Genomic DNA, 21,587 nt, shown 5'->3' with positions numbered 1-21,587 from the left:
AGAGGACCTCTCCAATCTCCCGGGAAGGATTTTCTCCCCTGTAGCCTGTTAAGGAAGGAGTGAACCCCTTCTGACTTCCCCCGAGTAGCCATGCTTCCCAGCCCTCTGGAGTGGTACCCAAATCCCCTTGTTAGTGTCAGCAGAGGTGGGGCCTCAAGCCAAGTCAGGCCCAGCCTGGGCAGGAGAGTGGGGAGCTTGCTGGGAACATCGATCAATGCTGGTGCTTCAGGGATTGACAGTGGAGAGGAAGGAGGAGGTGCAGCTGGGCCCTGCCACCCCCTCCCTGCCCTTTGTCCTGACTTTGAGAAGGTCAGTTCTCTAGTTCTCCATTGTCCAGAGATTAGGCCCAGTGAGATGCTGTCCTGTCCCCCATTCCCGCCAGCGTCTGCTTCCTTTGAGCAGCTCCTGAGAACAGCCATTTTAAGAGGGAGGGTGGGGAACAAAAGGGTCTGGGTCCCAGGCAACCTGAGAGTAGTTTGTCCTGGGAGGAGTGAGTAGTTGGGAGTCTGAATACTCTTGGAAGGGCCCCTGGGGAGGGAATAGTGTCCCCTCTGGCTCAAAACTCATTAGAAAAGGATGATGGAAGGCCTGCAACCAGAGCTGGTAACCTTAAGCTAATGTCCTAACTTTTCTGAAACTCGGTTTGATTACCTATAAAATCAAGAAAAGCAAAGTACCATAAGGTTTCATGGGGTCATTATAAAGGTTAAATAAGGAAGTGGAGAGGAAGTGTTTAATGAATAAGGATAATGATGGTGATGGGTAATCTGCTTCAAAAGTAAAAGTAAATTAGGAGGAGGAGCAGATCCTCCAATCACTGTCATCAGCCATCCCATCTGCAGAGTGATGGCACCATGTGGGTGATGGAATCCATGACTATCCTGTGTGGCGTTAAAGGCTTCAGCATGTGCATCTTCCAGAGCTGAACAGGCCCACACTGAGCAAGGCAGTGACTAGACTCAGAAATCATGAACAAAATCCAACAGAGGAGAGCCCTCTGGGATGGTTCTTCTCTTTCCTCTGTCTGTGGTCTTGAGGTTACTAAAGAGACAAAGACATATAAGTAGGAATAGTGAGATACCCTCACTGGCTAGAGCTCAAGAATAGTCGGGAGGGAAGTGGTAGCTAAAGATGAAAAAACAGGACAGGAATGGCTTCTATAGGAGGATCTGAATGTCAACTGACATGATCTACATGATGTAGACGACGGTGGAGCTGTCGAAGGTTCTTGGAAAGGGGAAGGGTGAGGAGTCCTTCAGAACTGTAAATCCTCGATTGTGTCTAATGATCTGGGGTTGACTCTAGGAACTCACTGCAGAGACAGTGATGTATTCGCCTACATCAGTGGTTCTCAACCAGAGGCATTTTTGTTCCCCAGGGGACATTTGGCAATATCTAGAGGCACTTTTGGTTGTCACAACTGAGGGTATTACTGGCCTCTAGTACTTAGATGCCAGAGGTGCTGTTTAACATGCCACAACGTACAGGGCCACCCCAGAGTCTAGTCACCAGGCCCAAAATGTCAGTGGTGCCAAGGATGAGGAACCTTTCTCCAGACTGAGGTGGAGGCACCTGCAGTCCCTCACAAGATGCTACCAGCAGGGCATCTGGGGGGTTAGGCAATGTGACAGTTTTCCTGGCCAGCCCCAGAAGGCTTCCCAGTTGATGGGTCCATGGTAAGTCCTGGGGGGATGACTGAAGGGGAGCCAGGAAAGTACCAGTGTCCTGTGACTGATTACATTGGAGTGAATAGGTGGATTCTCTCCTAAATTCTCCCCACTTCTCTCCCGATTGACCAGGATCCCAGGCACATTCCAGACTCCAGCAACTTAAAGGATTTAGAGTAGGTGTCTCTCTTTGGGTTTGGAACTGGGTAACACTGCCTGGGGACCCCACAAGACCCGCCTAATATTATATCCCAGAAAAGAAGCGAGTGGGGACATTTGCAACAGGGGCTGACGCTCCAACAGAACATCCCACCCTCTTCTGTGAGGGGCTAGGACTTCTGTCATTGCCTCCCCTACTGACCAGGGCAATCACCTCCCCCTCCACGGAAACAGGCAGGAATGAGCCATTAACCACATGGCTGGGCTGAGGCTAGGGGGCAGATCACTGAATGGGGATCAGAAACATACCCACTTCCTGATATCCTTAGGGGGAGGCCAGAGGCAAAAGCATTTGTAACCTCCCGGGTTTGGTGGTACAGGGTCCAGAATGAACCCAATGGAGTGGTGAAGGAAATCACTGGGAGAATTGACACAAAGATATAAATCAGGACAGAGGCCCTGGAGGCCACCTACACACCACAAAGTAGGAAGTGGGAGAGGCCTCATGGTGGGGGCAGCGGAGATAGCAGACACCAGATTCTAACTTCCACCCCACCCCCATGGCACTGTATTGCAAAGGAAGGGGTCACTAACCCAGACACCCTCCTGGGAAACCATAGCCTCCAGGGCTCACTCCCTGGGGTTGAGGGTGGGAAACATCCTCAAGGGACTGTGGCAACACCAGCTGCAATAAGGCCTTCCTCCCTCCAGCTCTAGGGGAGGGGTGAGGGAGGAATTGGTGGGGGAGGAACCCAGTTCCAGAATTAAATACGTTTAACCTTTTGGGTTCCTGGGAGGGGGTCCTTGTTTAGAGTCCCTGCTAGGGATGGGAAGCTGTGTTCTTTTTCCAGGAAGAAGGAGATGAAGATGGGGAGGGGGTGCCTAGTGTCCCTAAGGGTCCTGGCCCTGAGGGATGGTGGAGAGGGACTGGGATTTGGGAATGTTAGGAGCTGTACTGAGAGCTCTTGGAGCAGCTGTCTACGGAGTCTTTAAGTCCCCATCTGGACACGGAAGACACCCAATAGATCAGCCTGAGACGAACCCCACCCCTTCCCTAATTCAGGACTGACGCGGCCGCAAGAAGGAGTCCCAAAGGAGAAGACGCCGAAAGGAAGAATCACAAGCGGAGAGAGGAAGAATCTCAGAGTTTCTGAGGCAGGCAGGGAGAGGCTCCGCCTCCAGTCTCTCCAGAAACACCCTGCCTGACAGCAGGCTGGGTGGGGTCGGGTGGCTGGCTGTGACTGTGACTCAGGTTTCTGTGGGCAGCCAAGGGCAGCCAGCAGGGAGGAGCCCGGACTGACAGGCCAGCCAGCTGCAGCTTTCACCTCAGCTGTCCTCTCTCCTGGGAATGCAGGAGATTCTTCTCTGTCTGTGCTGGCTTCTAGGAGCTAGCAGATCCTTGCTCGTACCGCCTCAATGGACTCTCATATTCCTTCCCAGAACCCTCAGCCACAGCACTGACACAGGTCACCGCCTCTAGGGAAGCCCCAGAATGTCTGTGCCACAGAGAGAAGGGTATAATAACGACTGGCCCTGCCTCTTGGGGGCGAGACTAGGGGAATCCTGGGTACTGGCTTTCAGCCTGAGCAGCCTGGGCCCCCCAGCCTTCCCCAGCCTGGCTGGCTCATGTCTGGGCAGGCTGGTTGTCATGGTGAAGGATAGGGACGAGAATGCAGCTGCTGCAGAGTCAGGCTACCAGGCCTAAGTGAGGAGAGGGTGCTCAGGGACTCCCAGCCCAGCCCTCTCAAAATTGGTCAGCCACGGAAGGATGGCTGGAGCTGAAACCAAAGAGCTATGATCAGGGACTGCAGGACTTCCCCTTGGTGATGGGTGAGGGTGTGGCCAGCATATTTCCTTGGTGTTTGTTGGGCTGTGTTTTTAGAGAGTGGCTGGAAGGGAGTACACATTTACTTTGTGTCCAAGTGCTCTGCATAATGAGGAGATCCCGCAACTTGTCTAAAAATGGTAAAGCTAGGATTAAAACCCAGGACTGGCTACAACCAACGCCTGTTGATCTTTCTTTTCTGGGAGCCAGGCAGTATAGTTATTCAAGGGATGGGAGCAAGAGAAAGTGACCTGAACTTTCTCTACAGACTGAATAGTCCATCACGAGGTCACAGTGGTAGGATGCAGATGCTGGCTGCGTTTGGTGTTTGGGGATGGCAGTTTGGAGAGAAAGCCAGTGAAATGCTTGGCACAGAGTAGGTGGTCATTAAATATTTCTGTAATGAAGAAGCCAGATCTATGAACCACGGCTAGTTTTCTGGGACCTGCTGCTAGTTTCTGGCTCTTAAGTGCAGCAACAGTGGAAGGAGCTAGTTAGAAAGAGGGACTTTCCAAGGCTAATCCCACGAGAGGAATTTGCACAGCATCTTTGAGTGGGGGTGCAGGAGCGGGCTGAAGGTGGTGGGCGTGTGGCTGATACATGATTAGCGCAGGCTGCGGACGCCACCCAGCGGCCAGAAGACAGCCCACGGAAAACCCGGCTCTACGAGTCAGGCGCCGCGGAGCACTCTGGGATTTGTAGTCTGGGTGCACTAATAGAAGATTCTGCCAACGGGGCTGTTGGGTGTTGTAGTCCGACGTTTACTGGGTGGGAATTGCCCTCCTCGGCTGGACCACGAGTCCCATGGTGCCTCGCGACAGGCCGCGCAGGCGCGGTGAGTCGGGGCCGGTCGGTCTCCGAGGCTGAGGGGCTGGGCCTCGGTCGAACGGTGTTGGACGGGGTCACCGAGTGTGTCCCTGTTACGAGGTGGCCGGCACCATGTCGAGACAGGCGAACCGTGGCACAGAGAGCAAGAAAATGGTAACTCGGACCGCGTGACCTCGGCAAGCGGGGCGGGATGGAGGCGTTCTGGGGAAGGGGCCCGGTGCGGGGCGGGAGGCGTGAGGCGCAATTGGGAAAGAGCCCTCCTGTGAGCAAGTGTTGGGGGAGTCTGCAAGAAAGAAGGGGGGGGAGCCTACTTGGCGGGTCAAGAGGGGCGAGTCACTCCGGGGGCGTGAAGCAGGTTGGAGGACCCCTGGAGTAACTCGGAGACCCTCTCCGCCGAGGCCTCAGGGCAGCTGTGTGCTAGACCAACGACGGCGGAAAGAGCAGTGACTACCATTGTTCTTATGTGTTAGGCACTGGGCCATGAACTTTACATACATTATCTCATTTAATTCGTAAAGTAACTCTCTCAGGTGGATGTTATCGCCATTTTACATCTCAGAGAGATTACATCATTTGGCCAAATGTATAGTTAGGAAGATTTGAAAAAATCTAACTACAAAGTTAATGTTTCAGATTACTAGGCGATACTGCCTCACACTTTGACATGAGCATTGTAAGAGATACTCAGATATTGGTCTTGCTAGAAAGGAGCTTTCTATTCGGTGGAGTAAGAGGTGGGCCAGAGTAGGTAGTAAGTGGTGCCCCTCTAGTGAGTGAGGGCGGTGTCCCTTCTTGTCCTGGAAATAGTGGACGCCATATCCCGTAAAGTTTGGCTGCAGATGGCGGCTGCGGCTGGAAAGTAAGGTAGATAACATTTTTCTCCAAACTAAGGGGACTTCTTGGCACGTATTCCTTTTCTCTGGTATGTTCTTACCTCCTCCAGAATTGTCCACACACAGTCTTTGTTTTCCCATTTAAAAACTTGAGTATCCAAGGTTGCATGCTGTGCAGATCAGGGGCCCTTTGTTGGCATTCAGTTTTAGAGGGGCATCGCACACCTGGAACCACCACTGAAAATGGGCTGTAGAAGGTCTCATTACTCTAGAGCAACACTCAACTTTTATTCTCTCAGGCTGATGAGAGCTATGGATCTTCCCAGAATTTTAAATAGACAAACATATACAGACATTTACTTATGTTTTGGAAGGGTTTGTGGACTCCCTGAAGATACTGCATGCATCACAGATTAAGACAGATTAAGAATTCCTACTTTTTGAGAAAAAAACCAAGAGTTTAAAAGAAGAAAAAAAAGTGTTTTGTTAGGAAACAATGTCATGTAAGGAGAAAGGTATGGGAGTGGTTGGAAATCTGTCTTACTCCATTGATCTTCAGTTTCCTTGATTATAAAATGCGGCAGTAATGCCCACCTAAAATTAAATGAGGTAACTGAAATGTACAGGCATGGTAAATGCTTGTTTCCTTCTTTTACCAAATTATGAGCAGATATGTCTTCCTGCTTAGTTTTACTGTATTGTTTGCTCTTTATACATTTTTACTGTAAATCAATATTGAAATCTGTAATACCACTTTTTAACAGGAACCTGCAGGCTTCACTCTGAACCCCCAATATTCACTCAGCTCTGGTGCAGTGAGGGAATTAGAGAGGCGCAACAGCAGCCTGCCTCAAGGCTTTGGCAACTGCTGGTGTTTCTGCTTGAAACTTCCTTCCCCAGAGAGTAACCTTAACCCTAACCCAGTTATTCCCCACTTCATTCACAGTTACTCAAACATCTCCCCCTCTGAGAGGCCTTTCCCGACCATCTGATTCGTTCTCTATCCTCTTACTCTGTTTTTCTTCATAGCACTATTTCATCTTAAATATTTCATTGTAAATGCCATATTTACTTGTTTATTTCCAGAATCCCCCATGAGAAGGTAAACTCAACGGGAGTAGGGATTTGTTTTGTTCCCTGCTTCATTCCCAGCATCTAGAATGATGCTTGGCACTAGGGAATCTATTTTGAGTGAATGACATGAAGGTTTGGTTCGTCCTTTATTCAGTCCCTACTGGTGCCTACTTGGGGCCTATCACGTGATCCTCTCTGGCCACCTGGCTTTTTCATGCTCTTCTCCTGTTTGGGGAGCTCCCACCTATAGGAGCCCTGTTCCTTCAGCTGATTGCTGTGTTCCCATTTAATCAGCCCAACCTTCAGCTGATTGCTGTGTTCCCATTTAAGCCTCCCAACATGTAAATCGTTAATATGCCCAGGTAATTAGATCTCTGCTATTAGTCTGTGCAAACAGAAACAGACCATTTGTCTAGCAGACTTCCTGAGCCCCAGCTGTATGCAAAGTTCTGTGCTAGGTGGTGTGGGAAATGCAGAAATAAAGTCCTAGTCCCTGACCTTGAGAAACACATATGCTGTGAAAGGGGCAGAAAAATATGCAATTCAGGATACAAATTTGTCTGAGATTGAGTCCTGGCTTCACTGCTTCTTGCTGTGTGTCCTTGGGCAAGTTACTTCATCATTCTAAGCATCATTTTCAGCATCTTTAAAACAATTTAAGAAAGGTAATAATAGTATCTATATCATAGGGTTGTTCTGAGGATTGGTTGAGGTAATGCAGGTAAAGCTAGCAATGTGATGGGGCACCTACAAACACAGTTGACACTCAGTAAATGTTGGCAAGCTCCTTTATTAGTAAAGCTGTTAGCCTTTGTGTGTCTGTATACTGTTTGGTTCTTGAATCCTGTGGACAGTCAGGCCTGCCCTTCTTTTGTGTTATGTTACTAGTAACCCAACCTCAGTAGCTCTGTTTTGCAGAGCTCAGGTGAGTTTCTTCCTAAGTAGCAGCACTCAGTCTCCATGAAAGGAGGCTAGAGGGTAAGAGAGAGGGATGAACTCAGTCCTGTTACTGACCTTCCTTCCACAGCTGCTAGGGGGAGGGAAGGGGCAGTCACACTGGATTACTTTCATTGACAAAAATAATAAAGGTGACTCTCAGAGCACTAGCTGTAAAGATCAGCCCCCTTAAGGAGATGTGTTATTTTGTTTGGGGCACTAACTGAAAAGTTTTCTTTTCTGAAAACCATCAACTGCAGTAGCTCACCTGAGTGCAGGGCTTGGCTTAACTTCCTCTGCTCAGGTTGTGCCTGCTGTACTTGGAGATCATATTGGTTATCCCAATATTAAGCCATTCCTGTGGTTTCTTGGTTTGCATGGTGTTGTTTAAGTCCATTATCTCATTAGCTCCTCCCAACAACCCTGTGATTGGCATGACAGATTTTACTGTTACCATTTTTGTGTGAGGAGATTGGGATTCAGCAAAGTGAAGTGGCTTACCTGAAGTCTCAGAGCTAGTGATGGCAAGTCCAGACTCAGGATCAGGCCTTCCAACTACAAACCCAGTATTATTTCTGTATGACTGACTGTTACAAAATTCTTTCTGTTGATTTAAAATCTCCTGTGAGCCTAGTTCCATGTGCTCTTTGGCACCACACTATAGAAGACCAGTCTAAGAATAAAAATAAAACCTACTTCTTGAGTAGGTACTGTGCAGCATGTGCAGCACAGATGATATCTCCTTGGAATCCCACAGTAACCCTGAAGGGTAGAGAATATTGTCATCTCTGTGCACATGGGAAAAACTGATGTTCAGGGAGATTAAGCAATGGCTTAGGATCACACAGCTTTTTATAGGACAGTGCTCAACTTTAAGACTGAGTCTCAGTTACTTAACCTGGTGCCTGTAAGTGGGGATGAAATGTTTGTTCTGCTAACCTCTCAGGGCTGTTACGAGGATCGATGAGGGACTGTGAAGACATTCTGAAAGTTTTACAAATGTTCATGACATTATTATTAAGCATAAAGCAATTTGAAAGTAGAAGCATTGGGAGAATGTGGTGCGTATGTTCAGTGAAGAAATCGGATCAGTTGAATTAGCTGACCTTAAAGATTCCATGGATCCTCTTGTCATGAGGGTCACAACACCTGAACACCTGGGTCTTCAGACTCTACAGCCTTCTGTCACCCTCTGACTTCTTCTGTTCCCTCTTTTGTTTCCTCCTCTCTCTTCACACTGGTCTAGCTTTTTCTCACATGTGGCAGACATTTCTCAAATATGGCTCCTACCATGGGACCTTTGCATTTGTTGCCTAGAATTTTTTCACCCTGATATTTTCATGGCTTACCCTTCCTTCCTTCAGGTGTTTGCACAAATACCACCATAACAGGCCTTGTCTAACTATCCTATTCAAAACTGACACCCCCTCCTCCCACATGTACGTGACTATAAATACCCGCTAATTTCCTTGTATGCTTATTTTTCTCCTTAACACTTACTATCATCTGGCAAACCATGCATTTTATTTATTCAGTTTATTTTCTGTCTCCCTCCTATTAGATAGTCCCTGGTATGTGGTAAACATTGAATGAATGATTTTTTTTCTATACCACAGCCCTACTCCTGTTTTTAAAGTATGAAGATCTTTGAGTTGTGTATATATGTCAGACACTGTTCCAGATAGGCTTGTTTCATAATTGAAGATGTAGACAGACTTGCAGATTAAGAGAGGGCCTGGAGAGCTGGCCTCAAGGATCCCATTCTCAGATTCCAGGCATACTGATTCTATGACGAGTTTTTGGTTTTTTTTTATTGGTAAATTGGAGGCTGCTGCATGTATAAGGTGCTTAGTGATATCATGATATTCATGTTAACTTGGCATCATGGTGGGCTGAGGCTATTGGAGTTTCCATCCAAGGGCTCATTAATAATGGAAGGAAAGCTCTCCTGATTTAATGCAGTAGTGCCAACTCTATGGACTGGTAACTGCTGGATTGTCTCCATCCATTCATGGCCCAGCCATTCTAGTGCCAAACCCTTAACTTTACTAAAAAATAATTGTCCACCTTAATAGCTTCCCCTTAATTGCTGTATTTGGTAAATGGTCTCTGGGAGACACCTTGCTGACTGTTTTAGTTTAGTTCAAAGAGCATTCTGATTCTAAAACTGATTCTCTTTGACTTCCTAGTGCCGCTAAGTTTGTTTTTTTAGGGGAGGTATTGATACTGCTATTGTGGGAAATAATGGACAGAATGAACATTGGCTTGGAAACTCTTGTTTTTTTCCCCAAAAATAACTTTTTTCAATAATTAGCTGCCCAAGGACAAATTACATAACCATTCTGAGTCTTAGTTTCCTCATTGCTAAAATAAGATAAATTCCTGCCTTTTCTTCTTTACAGAGTTATTGGGAGGTGTAAAATGAGATGATGAAAAATAGAATGCAGTATGTAAGCAAAAGGCATTCACAAAATTACTCTTGAAGTGACCTCACCACCAGGCCATGGGTCCTGGTCCTGAGTGCCTGGGCCTTAGCATTACTTGGACTTTGTTCCCCAGAAGACTTAAAGACAGAAAGGTGCTCCGCTCCAAGTTTGACAAGCCTTCATTCAGAAGGGTGGGGTCAGCCTTATTCCTGTGGGAATGCTTTGGCCCAAATGTGCCGTTAATATTTCTCAGTTTGTTTAACTCTGATAATACTTCCCCCACCCCCGCTGCTTTCATTCTGTAGTCTTGATATTTGCCATTCCTTTTATCTTTTATATCTTTGTTTCTTAGTAGGTAGGTGACAGGATTCTTTATCTAAGAAAGACTATGTGATTTAAACTGTGGTTGTATAGATACCACTCCAGGTCAGTATTATGTTCCAGGTAAATGAAGCAGTGTCTTCCTTTCAGAGTTATTGCCTTTCGTAAACATTTTAGCTATGTGTCAAGAGGAACATTATTTTTTCCCATGCTGGTGACTTAGGAGAGGGGTTATCAATGTAATGGACTTTGTCTAGGACTTTCTTCCTTCCCTGTGGACCAGACCCCTGGGTTGTCTGTTGCTCCTGGGTGGGGTTCTGGAAGTGCAAGTTAATCTGTAGGCCAGGACACTCCAGACATTGTAAGGCATGGGGAAGCCATTGCTCACCCTTGCTGGTCATACACAGGCTAATTTGTAAGTGTCTGCCTCGGGTCTTTCACAGTATCCAGTGAATGACTGCTGCTCCCACCCCAAATGCTGGTGACCCAGGCTTGGGCATGGCAGCTGTGGTGGGTCCTGGATTGGCAGAAGCCCACTTTGGCATGTTGGAAGAGTGACTGCTCAGTGCATGAGGTGCCTTTTACAGCCCACTTTATAGTAGCTGGCTGTGGCCCTGCCATGTTCGTCCTGGGGAGCCAAATTACTTGGCTCCTCCACAGAGGTGAGGGGTGATGTTCTTTCCATCAGGCACAGGTGACCTTCCTTTGAATCCTGACAGTTGCCTCGAGGCCACTCCACACTCTCACCAAACTTTCTCTGGATGGCTTGGTCCTGATTGCCTTTTGAATCTCTTTTAGAGCTCTGAGCTCTTCACCCTGACCTATGGGGCTCTGGTCACCCAGCTGTGCAAGGACTATGAAAATGATGAAGATGTGAATAAACAGCTGGACAAAATGTGAGTAAACTCCTATGGGAGAGATAAGAAGGGGGCTCCCTGGCACTGTGATTCTACATGGTCCCTTAGAGCCCAGAACATAACCAATATTTTGGGTACAGTTTCCAACTGAGCTCATTTATTGGGGTGATTTGGGATCATGCCCATTTTCCCTTTACCACCAACAGCCTTGTGTTCAGACCCCATAATGCTGGTTGTTCTTTCATTTCTTTTCCAGGGGCTATAACATTGGAGTCCGACTGATTGAAGATTTCTTGGCAAGGTCAAATGTCGGGAGGTGCCATGACTTTCGGGAAACTGCAGATGTCATTGCCAAGGTCATTATCGTAGGCCACCTGGTCATCCTGAAGGACTGTCATTGGGAGGCACTGCTGACCACTCACTCCATCTCCCTTAGAGAGGCCCTTAGTATTCCAAAAGCCTAGTTAGGCATCCTTTGGGCCAAAGAAGCCTTCCTGGTGGTTTAGGACTAGCACAGATGATGGAAAGGGAAGGGTGGTTAGGGTCATCCTGTGGATGAAAGCCCACCAAAATCAAAGCCAAATCTTGACTGTGAAGAGTAGCAGAGGAGCATGGGGGTTAAGGATACAGGGTTTGGACTGCCACAAACCTGGCTTCCAAACTGGCTCTAATAGATAGTTCTTAGGTAAGTTACTCTTAACCTCTTTAATTACCAGTTACCTCATATTTTAAATGAAGAAAGTAAGAGCTACTTCACAGGTTTGTTGTGAGGAGTAAATGAAATAACAACCTGAATATTCAGGGAAGTTTAATGCACTTAACGTAGTGTACACATAGTAAATGTTTGCTGTTAGTGATATTAGTGTTATGTGTTACAAGATTAATAATAAATGAAGACACCTATAACTTTGTGGTGCCTCTTACCTAAAGGTTGATTCTTTCTGTTGTAGAACATGCTGGCCATGCCCAAACCCTAGAGCAGTGGAGAGTGTGCTTTGTGAAGGTTTGGAATTAGGAGGGTGGATAGATGGATGTCTTCAGACCTGTATTGTATTGGCTTTCGGGAAGAAGAGCCCAGATAGCACAGAGGACAGGGAAGTGGGTTGTGGCCCGTCTGTGCTCAGATGTTGGCTCAGGGCAGCCACGCTTGTCAGAAGATCAGTATTTCCTTCCATTACAGAGTGGAGGTGGACAGCAAGTTGTTGCCTGATGGTGTGATGGCTTGAGGGAGCGGGGTGTGGAACTGTGCGCAGATGCTTTTCCTTTTTTGCCCTGAATACATAAAGCTTCAGTGTCTCGCAGAGGCCACAGTTTTGTTCTGGAGCCCCTAAGGTCCTTTGCTGGTCCTGTCTCCTTCCCAGTTGTGCCTTCTCTGCCACACGTCCCCACAGTGCTGATATGTGTCTTCTCACAGGTGGCATTCAAGATGTACTTGGGCATCACGCCAAGTATCACCAATTGGAGCCCCGCTGGTGACGAGTTCTCCCTCATTTTGGAAAATAACCCTTTGGTGGACTTTGTGGAGCTTCCTGATAACCACTCATCCCTTATTTATTCCAATCTCTTGTGTGGGGTGTTGCGGGGAGCCTTGGAGATGGTGAGTGCAGCTCTTTACCTTCTGGGATACCTGAAATGGGAGTAGGGACTTGATAAATGTTTGAATGAATGAGTGAGAGAAAAGAAAGGCCTTTGGCTCAGCCCAGCACTTTTCTGCTGAGCTTGGGATCCAAGCTGGGTGTCGCTGCCTGGTTTGATTCTTCCTACTGGGCTGGGAGGTGGTGTTGTCAGCCCCAAAACCCAGGAGCATCCATTCCCGGATTGGCTTATTTGGTGACAGTCTCATTTGTGGATGTTCTTTGCTAAGTCTTCGACAAGGGGGCATTGGAACTGGCAATCTTGTGCTTGTGGGAAACCAGTTCCCTTGTTTTGGCTTCTCAGATGAGTCAGTTATAGCTCTATCCTCAGTGGTTCCCCAGATGCTGTGGGTAGGTAGCTAGCTGCCCCTTCATTTTCCCACTGTCCCCCAGGTTCAGATGGCTGTGGAGGCCAAGTTTGTCCAGGACACCCTGAAAGGAGATGGTGTGACAGAAATCCGGATGAGGTTCATCAGGCGAATTGAGGACAATCTCCCAGCTGGAGAGGAGTGACTGTCTCCGGGACTTGAGGGTAGCCATCAGGAGCACTTGGTGGCATCAGAAAGCCCCAGTGTTCCCTCTGCCCTCTAGAACTCAGTGACTCTTTAACATGGATGTTATCTATTCTTCTAGCCTTGTTTCCATTCTCCATGCTAATAAAGAGCAGACTGTGATACAGTCCATTCACCCCATAAGTGTGCACATTCAGGAGGGAAATTCTTCACTCCCTTTCCCTTCAGAGGGGCTGGATGTAGTCCTTCTTGGCTGGACTCGAAAGAGTTCAACCATTTTACATTCCTGTTTGAATTTTCCAAAGCAAAACTCACTTTGACCCCATTAAGAAGCAAGCCTAGCCCAACTATTCCTGGACCTTCAAAAAGCCATTGGTAAATGGCAACAGGGAATCCAGGGTTGTGGGACGTGGGAGGAGAGGCTGGAGGAGGGACTTGCTAGCTGTAGTGTGACACACTCTAATGCCTGCCAGGGAAGGGGCCAGTCGTGCCGGGAAACACTTCTGGGAAGCCACCCAGGTCTCTCATTCCTCCCAGCTGTTTGGAGGCAACATCTCCTCTTTTTACAGAGGGTCCATCCTTTTTTCTTACAAATTCTTCAATAAAGACACATTCTTGAGTGAAATCCCAATCATGTCCTGTTTTCTTTCTGCTCAGCCCTGGGAATTTTATTACAATGGGGTGAGGAGACAGCTAAGTTCCTGGGCCCTGCTCTAGGATTTTACCTGATCTAGGATTGGCTTCTGCCTGTAGGTGAGAGAGTCTGGGAAACCTGGGAGCAAATGAAGCTCCTTCCGGGTCATTTTTGGGTTTTGGGTTTTCTGTCTATAGCAAAATCTAGAAGTAGACCATTATCCCAGAGGCACTGGAAATGGACTCCTCTGGTCTCTTGGCTACTGAATTGGAAGGTTTGGCTAGAAAGACCATTTTAATTAAGGCCTGGTGTTGAGGTGCCATTTGAGTGCTTACCACGTGTCAGACATTTTACTGAATACATAATAATTCCATTTTTAGAGGGGAGGCCACAAGTTGTCCGAGATGAGACAGTGAGTGGAGAGGGTAGGGTTCAAAGCCCCCACCACTGCAAAGCCCATGGTTTCGTTCTGATACCTGGTTAGCATTGTTGGTTGGGGGGAGGACAGGCCTGTGGCTCCCTCTGCCAGCCTTCTAGAGCTTAGGGTAGTTTTGGGAAGAATCAGAGGTTGTCGGGCCATATGTAGTAGCATTGTTCTTGGGGACAGCCTAGGGCCTTGAGGTCCAGATACTCAGGGTGTTGGGGCAAAGTGGGACCTGCTGGCCTCCCCCAAGGTTAGTGGACAGGCCTGAGATACAGGGAGTGGCTATAGAGGCTCTGTGCTTGCAGTGTGTCCTGGCTGTATAGATTAGGACCAGGGTCCTGGGCTACCAGTAAGAGAGGCAGTTTGCACACAACTTAACCTCCTCCAGCTAGGTAGGCCACCAAGGGGAAGAAAGTCATTTTTGTGTCCCCGCGTATAGGAAGGCTCATGCTACCTCTGAATCTTTCTCTGAGCCTCTTTATCGTTCCCTTCAAGTACAGTTTGGTGCCCCAGGAGAGGCACCCCATTTTGGACTACTGTCTCCTTAGCATCCAGGACAGGGCTGAGTGCAGTCACATCAGATGCTGAGTGGATGAAGGCGACCTAGGGGAGTGAGTGCGGGGGCCAGGTTTGAAAGTACTGTGGTGGCGACCTGCCAAGAAAAGTGAGCTGCTCCACATTGTCCTTCTCTGGGGGGCTCTCGCCCTTCCTCTCCTCCCAGCAGTCCTCTGTATGGTGTGAGGTTTTGGATATTTTCTTTCCCAGAATTAAACTTGGGCAACATTACGGGGTTGGTGAGCTGTGGGAACAGTCCCCTCGGGAACATCTCCCAGTGACAACTCCACAATTGTGTGATGTGCACCTGAGGGCTGAGGGAAGGGAAAGGGCTGAGGACTGCAGAGATGTTTGGAATGTCACATCTCTCCCAAACGAGCCAAATATACAAGTCCCAGCAACCTAACTTCGGGGGCCCTCCCGCCCCTGCAATTAATTAACTTGTAGATTACATATTCCTCTGCTTTACCAGGACTGTGAGGTGGGGCCATTCCCCATTCTCCTTCATGTGCTGGCACGCCCTCCAGCAAGATGGGGCAGTTATGCCTGGCCTGTATGGGAGTGGCTGACTAATGAGGTCAGAAGTCTGGGTTCTAGACGAGGTCTGGGGCTGCAGAAGGCCCTTGCTGCTGGCCTTTGGACATGGCTTTGCCTGGGGCTCCAAGGAAAGGCCTCGCTCTGCAGCTTTTGGCCACCAGGGGTCTCCAAATCACCACTGTACTGTCGTCCCATTGAGTAATCATTGGACCCCCTGGTTTTCATAATTTGCTAGAAGATGCACCTGATGGAGCAAATCTCAGGGTGGTCAGAACCTGGAAGTGGCCCCTTCCTCCAGTCACTCCCATGGGACTTGAAAGCAGAGCTCACAGGGCTCTCAGGCTGGGGGGTCTGCCTACTGAACCCAGGGCACTGGAAAAAGCGCATTGGCTAGCTCTGAGCCCTCCCCTAATCAATCTCTACTTCCTGAATGGAGACCAGCCCTGTTCCCTTAATGTAAGTCCTGTTCCTGTCCCAGACCCCCACCAGTGACACTTCCACATTGAGGTTACACTTTCCCCTGGTGGATTGGCCACCCCTACATCTGTACTGGGCATTCAGGTTTGAGAAGGAGGTGGCAACAGAGGCCAGAGCAGAAATTACATTACGTAAAATTAAAAGAGTCTCCTAACAAGTAGTTCATTGTGGATGGCTGGGGTGGTGGTGTTGGAAAAGCATCCTCCGGAGTCCTAGAGCTTAAGTGCTACCATGTGCTGCTCCCTGGAAGCCAAAGGGCTGGTGGGAGGGAGAAGAGAGGGTGGTGGCAGGCGAGGAGCCTCACTCTTACGCATCCCCAGCCTTTGATGTAGGGCCAGGCCTGACCTCAGGATGGCCATTGGCCACTGCCAGGGGACCTGTGGAACACAGCACATTTGGGGAGCTGTGGGTTAGCAGCACATTCCTGGGGGCAATTTACCCTTCTGGCAGGAGGAGAGGAAAGTTTCTACTGTGGGGAGAGGGGTGGAGAGGGCGCTGCAACAGAGGTGGGAGGGAGGGTTGTGAGGAACAGAGGAGGGAGCCAAGGCTAAGGGCAGCACCCTCCTGCTTCAGCCTGGCTCACTTAACTGGCTGGGGCTGTGGCCTCATCCAGGAAGCCTTCCCTGATGGACCCAGACAGCACTGCTGTGGAGCAGCACCCCAAGCCCACACCTTCACCCGGGCCAGTCCAGGTATAGCTCCAGAGGATGCAGAGAGAAGCAGCTGCTCTTCCCTCCTGGCTCTGGGAGCCTGGATTGTCCACCATGGGGCACCTAGGACTGAGCTGGGCCAGAGGAGGGCTGGGAGGATGTGTGAGTGCTTGTGGAGAAGTGCTAATGCCTGGCAACAGCTCATGTTCGCTGAAGGCTGCTGCCTGCTGGTGCTGGTCTAAGGCCTGCATGTGTTATTTTTCATTTAGCATTCACAACAACCCTACCACTATTTCCATTTTGACAATGAGAAAACTGACACAGCTAGTACCTAGTAGATTCAAGACTTGTACCCAAATAGTCTGGTATTAGGCACCAAACTCTTTATCTAGTACAGTATGTGTCACGTGTATGTTCTTGTGTTCCAGCGTCTGTTTCCTTGTGTTCTTTGGGGAGTGTGTCTATATGGGAATCCTTTTCTTTAACAAAAATGTAGCCCTGACCTGGGGGCTGGGGACATGGAGATGCTAGGAGCTTCTGTCCATGCTGAAGCAGCCGAATGCAATGTGCATGTGGCGGCGGGAGGAGAGGAGAGGTTGAAAATGAGAGACAAGGGCAAGCCCTGACTCTGCTACTTATTAGTTATGTGACATAGAACAAAAGATTTGAACTGTGAAAAACTGTCAGGTTTTATCTGGGAAATGGGGATAATAATGTCTACCTTGCTGACTGTTTTGAGGATGAAACAAGATGAAGTATGTAAATTTCCTGGCATATGCTGAGTGTTCCCTAATCGGCAGTTATGGTTAACATGGTTGTTATTAGGAAAACCGTCTTGCAAAACTACTATGTTGTTATGTGAATGTCTGAGTGTACTCAGAGAGCAATTTTGTAAAATCAGGGCCACATCTATGTTGTTCATTGTTGTATCCCCAAGCTTCTAGAACTACATTTCAGCACAGAGTAGGTGCTCAGTGTATGTTTATTGACTGGGTGTTGACTGAACATGGAGTGAAGAAGGCCTATAGAGGGAGGGGTGTGTGGGCCTCCACCAGGAGCAGTACTTAATTTATGGGGCTCTGTGCAAAATGAAAATGCAGAGTCCCTTTTTAAAAAGTTATGATGAATTTCAAAATGACCCAGCACTAAATCATTAAAACATTAAATCAAGCCCTTCTGAATAGGGAGCTCTGTGCAATTACATAGGCTGCACACCCACCCATGAAGCCTGCCCTGACTCCACTTGCCTGTGGAGCATCACCAGTCCTCAGCCCCTGAGCCCAACAGTTCAGGAGAGAGTATAAGGAGACTCCAACCATGGCCTACCATGCTTCCCAGGCTGCCTGAGGGGAGGGGAGGAAGGGGAAGGGACTCAGCATGGGCAGGCCAGGAGAGAGCATGGGAGAGACCCAGTGACCTGCAGACCTCCTCCCAGGGAGCCTCTCCAGAGCCAGGCCCAAGCCGAGAGCAGCCCTCTGCCCTCCATCCCTTCAGGAGCTCACCCCCGACCCAAAACCACCAACCAGGCTGCTGGGTGGTCTGGGGCATGTTTCCATGTTGATTGGAGCAAAATTGTTATAAGATTAGAATATTTAAGGTAGCCTTAATTTTCACAGCATTACTAGGAGTTCTGAGGATGGGGCTAAGAGATTCCCTGCAATGCAAGTGAGGAGAATAGTCGGGGCTGCAGGAGGCCACTTAATTTCCCTGGTGCTCAGGAGAGGCTGCTGGCAACTGAAAAGAAGGGAGGAGGGCTAGACAGATGGAAGGACTTCCCAAGAATTGTAGAAGCAAGAGTCCTGTCCTCTAGCTGATGTGGGAAGTCAGGGTGGGGAGGGGTCTACAGAATCGCCAAGGACCTGGTGGAGCAGGAATGTACCAGCACCACGCCCTCTCCTCAGACTATTTGCACACCCCATCACACATCTGTGCAAACATACCTGCCTCCCCTCAGCTTGACAGAGGGAAGTGGTGGCAAGAGGAGGGTTCCATCCAGGCCTTCCCTAGGCTCCAACGTTGGGTGGCTGGAACCCAGAGAATTTTCTTTTTGGCAGATAAAGATAGAAATCTAGAAGGAATGAGAGCGTCATGGTAACAGTAATATGATTACTGATATTTACTGAGCCATTACTATGTATCGACTTGTGTTTAGCCTTGATATTCACTCTCTCTTCTAAAAGGCCAGATAGCACAGTGGGAAAGGGGAAGACCAGGATGCCAGTCTGCCGGGAGCCAATTCCCATCTCACCATGTGGGGGCAGTCAGTTAACTCATCTGTGCATCTGTTCTCCCATCTGCAAAGTGGACACAATAATAATGCCAACCTCAGAGGGTTGTTGTGAGGATTAAATGAGTTAACCCACATAAAGTACTTAGAAGAGTGCCTGGCAGAGTGGGAGCCCTGCAAGGGTTAGTTGTTGTTATTAGGCACTATCATTATCCCCCTTTTAAAGAGGAGGAATTTGAGGTTTGGAGAAATGAGGTCACTTGCCCACAGTCAGAGAGGCAGAACTGGGATCCAAACCCAGGTCTGCTTGACTCTTCAGCCTGTGCTCTGAGCCACCAGCCGGGTGCCAGCATTGGCTCTGCCAGGGGCTGTGCTCAGCACGTTCCAGGCATCCTCTGGCTCATCTTAACCATCCACCCCATTTGATACCCCTGCTCATGCACATGACAGTCCTTGAATCCTTTCTGGCCAGCCTCTGATTTTTGTGGCTGAGGGAATTGAAGCCCAGAGAGGGGAGGCAACTTGTCCAAGGCCACACAGCAGGTGACCACAGGCAGAGCTGACCCACTAATATCCAGATACCACCAGAGGCAGACTATAGGTGGAATGTCCTGGCAGGTGGGATGAGGAGCCTGGACTGGCTTAGGCCAGAGTGAGCCTTGGTGGGAGAGTCTATAGATTTCTGGATCCCGGATACTCATTTTTTGCCTTGAAGTTTGCTACACAAAAAGCCGGTGGACAAGGAGGCAGCTGGGGCAGGGTCATGGCGAGACTCTCTCAGCTTCTTTTGGGGGCTGGGCAGCTGAGGCCCACCTTGGGGGGTCCAGTGAACACTGGGGCCTAGTGAACAGGACAGGGCCCAGACTTGGCCTTCCAGGGCAGGTTGAGAGAAGGAGTTGAAGCCCTCCCTCCCTACAAAGCAAGGGAAGAAGGGAGGGGGCAGCAGACAGTGTATACCCCCACAGAACCAGGCCAGAGGGCCTCAGACCAGTTTAAGGAATGAGTCAGGAGCATCAGTAGTACGATCGTGTGCGGCACTGGCTGAGTGTGTGTTTCGGTGTCTGTTTGTGTGGAGTCCATGGGGGCCCCTTCCCCAGCACAGTGCACCCCTCACTTGCCTACTTGTTCCAACACTGCCCCCTTCACTGAGCTCTCGCCCGCTCCCCGAAGAGCAGCTCACACTTAGAGCTAAGCGCTCTCTCTGGGCTCCCGGATTTAATCGTCACAACTAGCCTATGAGAGGTTTTCACATGGAGAAACGGAGGTGCCAGAAGTTAGGCAATTTGCTCAAGGGCATGCAGTTGGCGAGTAGTGGCACTTGGACTTGAACTCAGGCGGTCTGACTCCAGAGTCTATGCTGTCAACCTTCACTGTCAACTTCAACCCTACTGCTGAGCTCCCACCGCTCCCTGAACACTTGGCCGCCCTGATCCCAATCAAGCTGGTTTTCGCACCAGCTCTTGGGGAAGGCTCCAGCTCTGCAGCCCAGCTAGTCCCCAGGTATACTGCCAGCTGGGCCCCGGCGCCTTCCTTGGTCAGTGCCCCAGCCTGGCTCCCCTTAGTCCTCCTACTGGCTCCAGACAGGAGGCCAGACCCAAAGACCCTTACAATCCTCCCAGTCTGAGTGGAGTGGGTCCAGGATCTGGAGGTGGGTGAGGGTGAGAGGCCCCACTGAGTAGTGGCGGGACTGGTGTGTACCTTGGCAGGGGGACAGCAAAGTGGGAGGCCCTCGGAGGGCAGGTGGTAGGAGGGGGAAGGGGTGATGGAGGTGGGCCCAGACCCAGAGACAGGCAGCTTTGGGCCCTCCCAGCTCCTTTTCTGGACCTGATGAAGGCTCAGCTCTTTCCCACTTAGAAAACACACACACACCCTTACCCCAGTTTCCCTTTTCCTGGCCTCAGTTCATTTAAATCCCCCACTGCACCACTGCCTCCACCTCCTTCCCTGTGGCTGCTCCTTTAGCCCATGCAGGCTGGCTCCTGCCCCTGCTGCCCACCCCAGCCACCCCTAATTACTGGTCCCACATGATGCTCTTCTGTGACACCTGACCCTGGGCCTCCCCGGCTTTCTGCTAACACTCTATCTTTGCCTTCTGAGTTTCTGCTCTCCTGGTTTCCCGCCTGCCTCCCCAGCCCCACCTTTTGGGTCTCCTTTCTTACCTCTTCCTCTGTGCCCCCTTTGACTGTTGGCATTCCCCACGTTCTGGTGCTGGCTCCCTGTGCTCCTTCTCTGGGCCTTACCTGGGTGGGGTAAGTCACCATCCATACACCATGTATTCCTGATCGCTAGCCCAGAACTCTCACTTCCCTTCTGGATACATGGAAATCCCACAGGCATGTCCAACTCAATGCATCTGACAACCCTCCTTCTCCTGGACCACCACTTCCCCATTGTCTACCCAGAAACCTGGGTGCTGTCCTTGATACCTTTTCTTTCTAGGCCCCTCACCCCCTCCTCCAAGTCCTGCCTATTCCACCTCCTTAACTCCTCTCACACGTGGCCCTTCCCTTCAACCCCCACTGTCCACCTCGTGGACCAGCCAGGATTTTCCAGCAGGTTCCTCAGCTGAGCCTCTGTGCTACTTCTTCCTCACAGAAGTCAGGGATCTCTTGCCAAAACACGTCTCAGACCAGGTCACTGCACTCCTCCAGGCTCTTCTGTGGCTCCCCATTTCCCCTAAGGTGGAGTCTAACCAGTTTCAGCATGGCCGACAGAATCCTGCAGTATCAGGGCCCTGCCGTCCTCTAAGCACACAGGCTCACCTCCCTAAGCCCTAATGTGCCAATCACGACTGTCCAGCCACCCTTTGTCCCCAAGTCCTCCTCCCTCAGCTTGGGTCACCACTTGCAGGAAACCTGTGAGGACTGCTCATCTGTGGGCCACAGCCCTTGTGCTTCCCCTTCCTCACACCGACCACCCCTGCCCTCCCCCAAGCGGCTGGGTCTGTGTCCCCGAGACGGTAGCGCTCGAGAGCAGGGGTTCCCGGGGGCAGGCACAGGGATGCGCGTGGG

General features: G+C 49.7%; 1 protein-coding gene and 1 long non-coding RNA gene across 4 annotated transcripts in view; one reads left to right on the top strand and one right to left on the bottom strand.

The window, feature by feature from the left end:
• Nucleotides 1–725: 725 nt before the first annotated feature.
• LOC118925749 (uncharacterized) overlaps nt 726–21,587 on the bottom strand; it is a 33,921-nt gene continuing 13,059 nt past the window's right edge. Inside the window, exon 3 of one of the 2 annotated variants that reach the window (XR_005030173.2) lies at nt 726–1,041. This is a non-coding gene — a long non-coding RNA (uncharacterized LOC118925749). Of the gene's footprint in view, nt 1,042–15,190; nt 18,418–21,587 lie in introns of those variants that run through there. The other variant, XR_005030171.2, reaches the window with a different exon arrangement.
• On the top strand, nt 4,271–13,703 carry TRAPPC3 (trafficking protein particle complex subunit 3). Of its 2 annotated transcripts, none has more exons than XM_036911905.2 (5): nt 4,271–4,486; nt 10,868–10,965; nt 11,183–11,282; nt 12,341–12,523; nt 12,954–13,703. In XM_036911905.2, coding segments are annotated over exons 2-5 (405 nt in total). In that variant the 5' UTR covers nt 4,271–4,486; nt 10,868–10,963; the 3' UTR covers nt 13,074–13,703. The 2 variants fall into 2 exon arrangements, with proteins under 2 accessions (XP_036767800.1, XP_036767799.1); XM_036911904.2 differs by having other exon boundaries at nt 4,472–4,632.

This window comes from Manis pentadactyla, chromosome 4, assembly GCF_030020395.1.
Source record: "Manis pentadactyla isolate mManPen7 chromosome 4, mManPen7.hap1, whole genome shotgun sequence".
In the NCBI taxonomy this organism is placed as follows: Eukaryota; Metazoa; Chordata; class Mammalia; order Pholidota; family Manidae; genus Manis; species Manis pentadactyla.
Note: the sequence above shows the minus strand (reverse complement) of the source record. Positions and strands in the feature narration are given on the sequence as shown.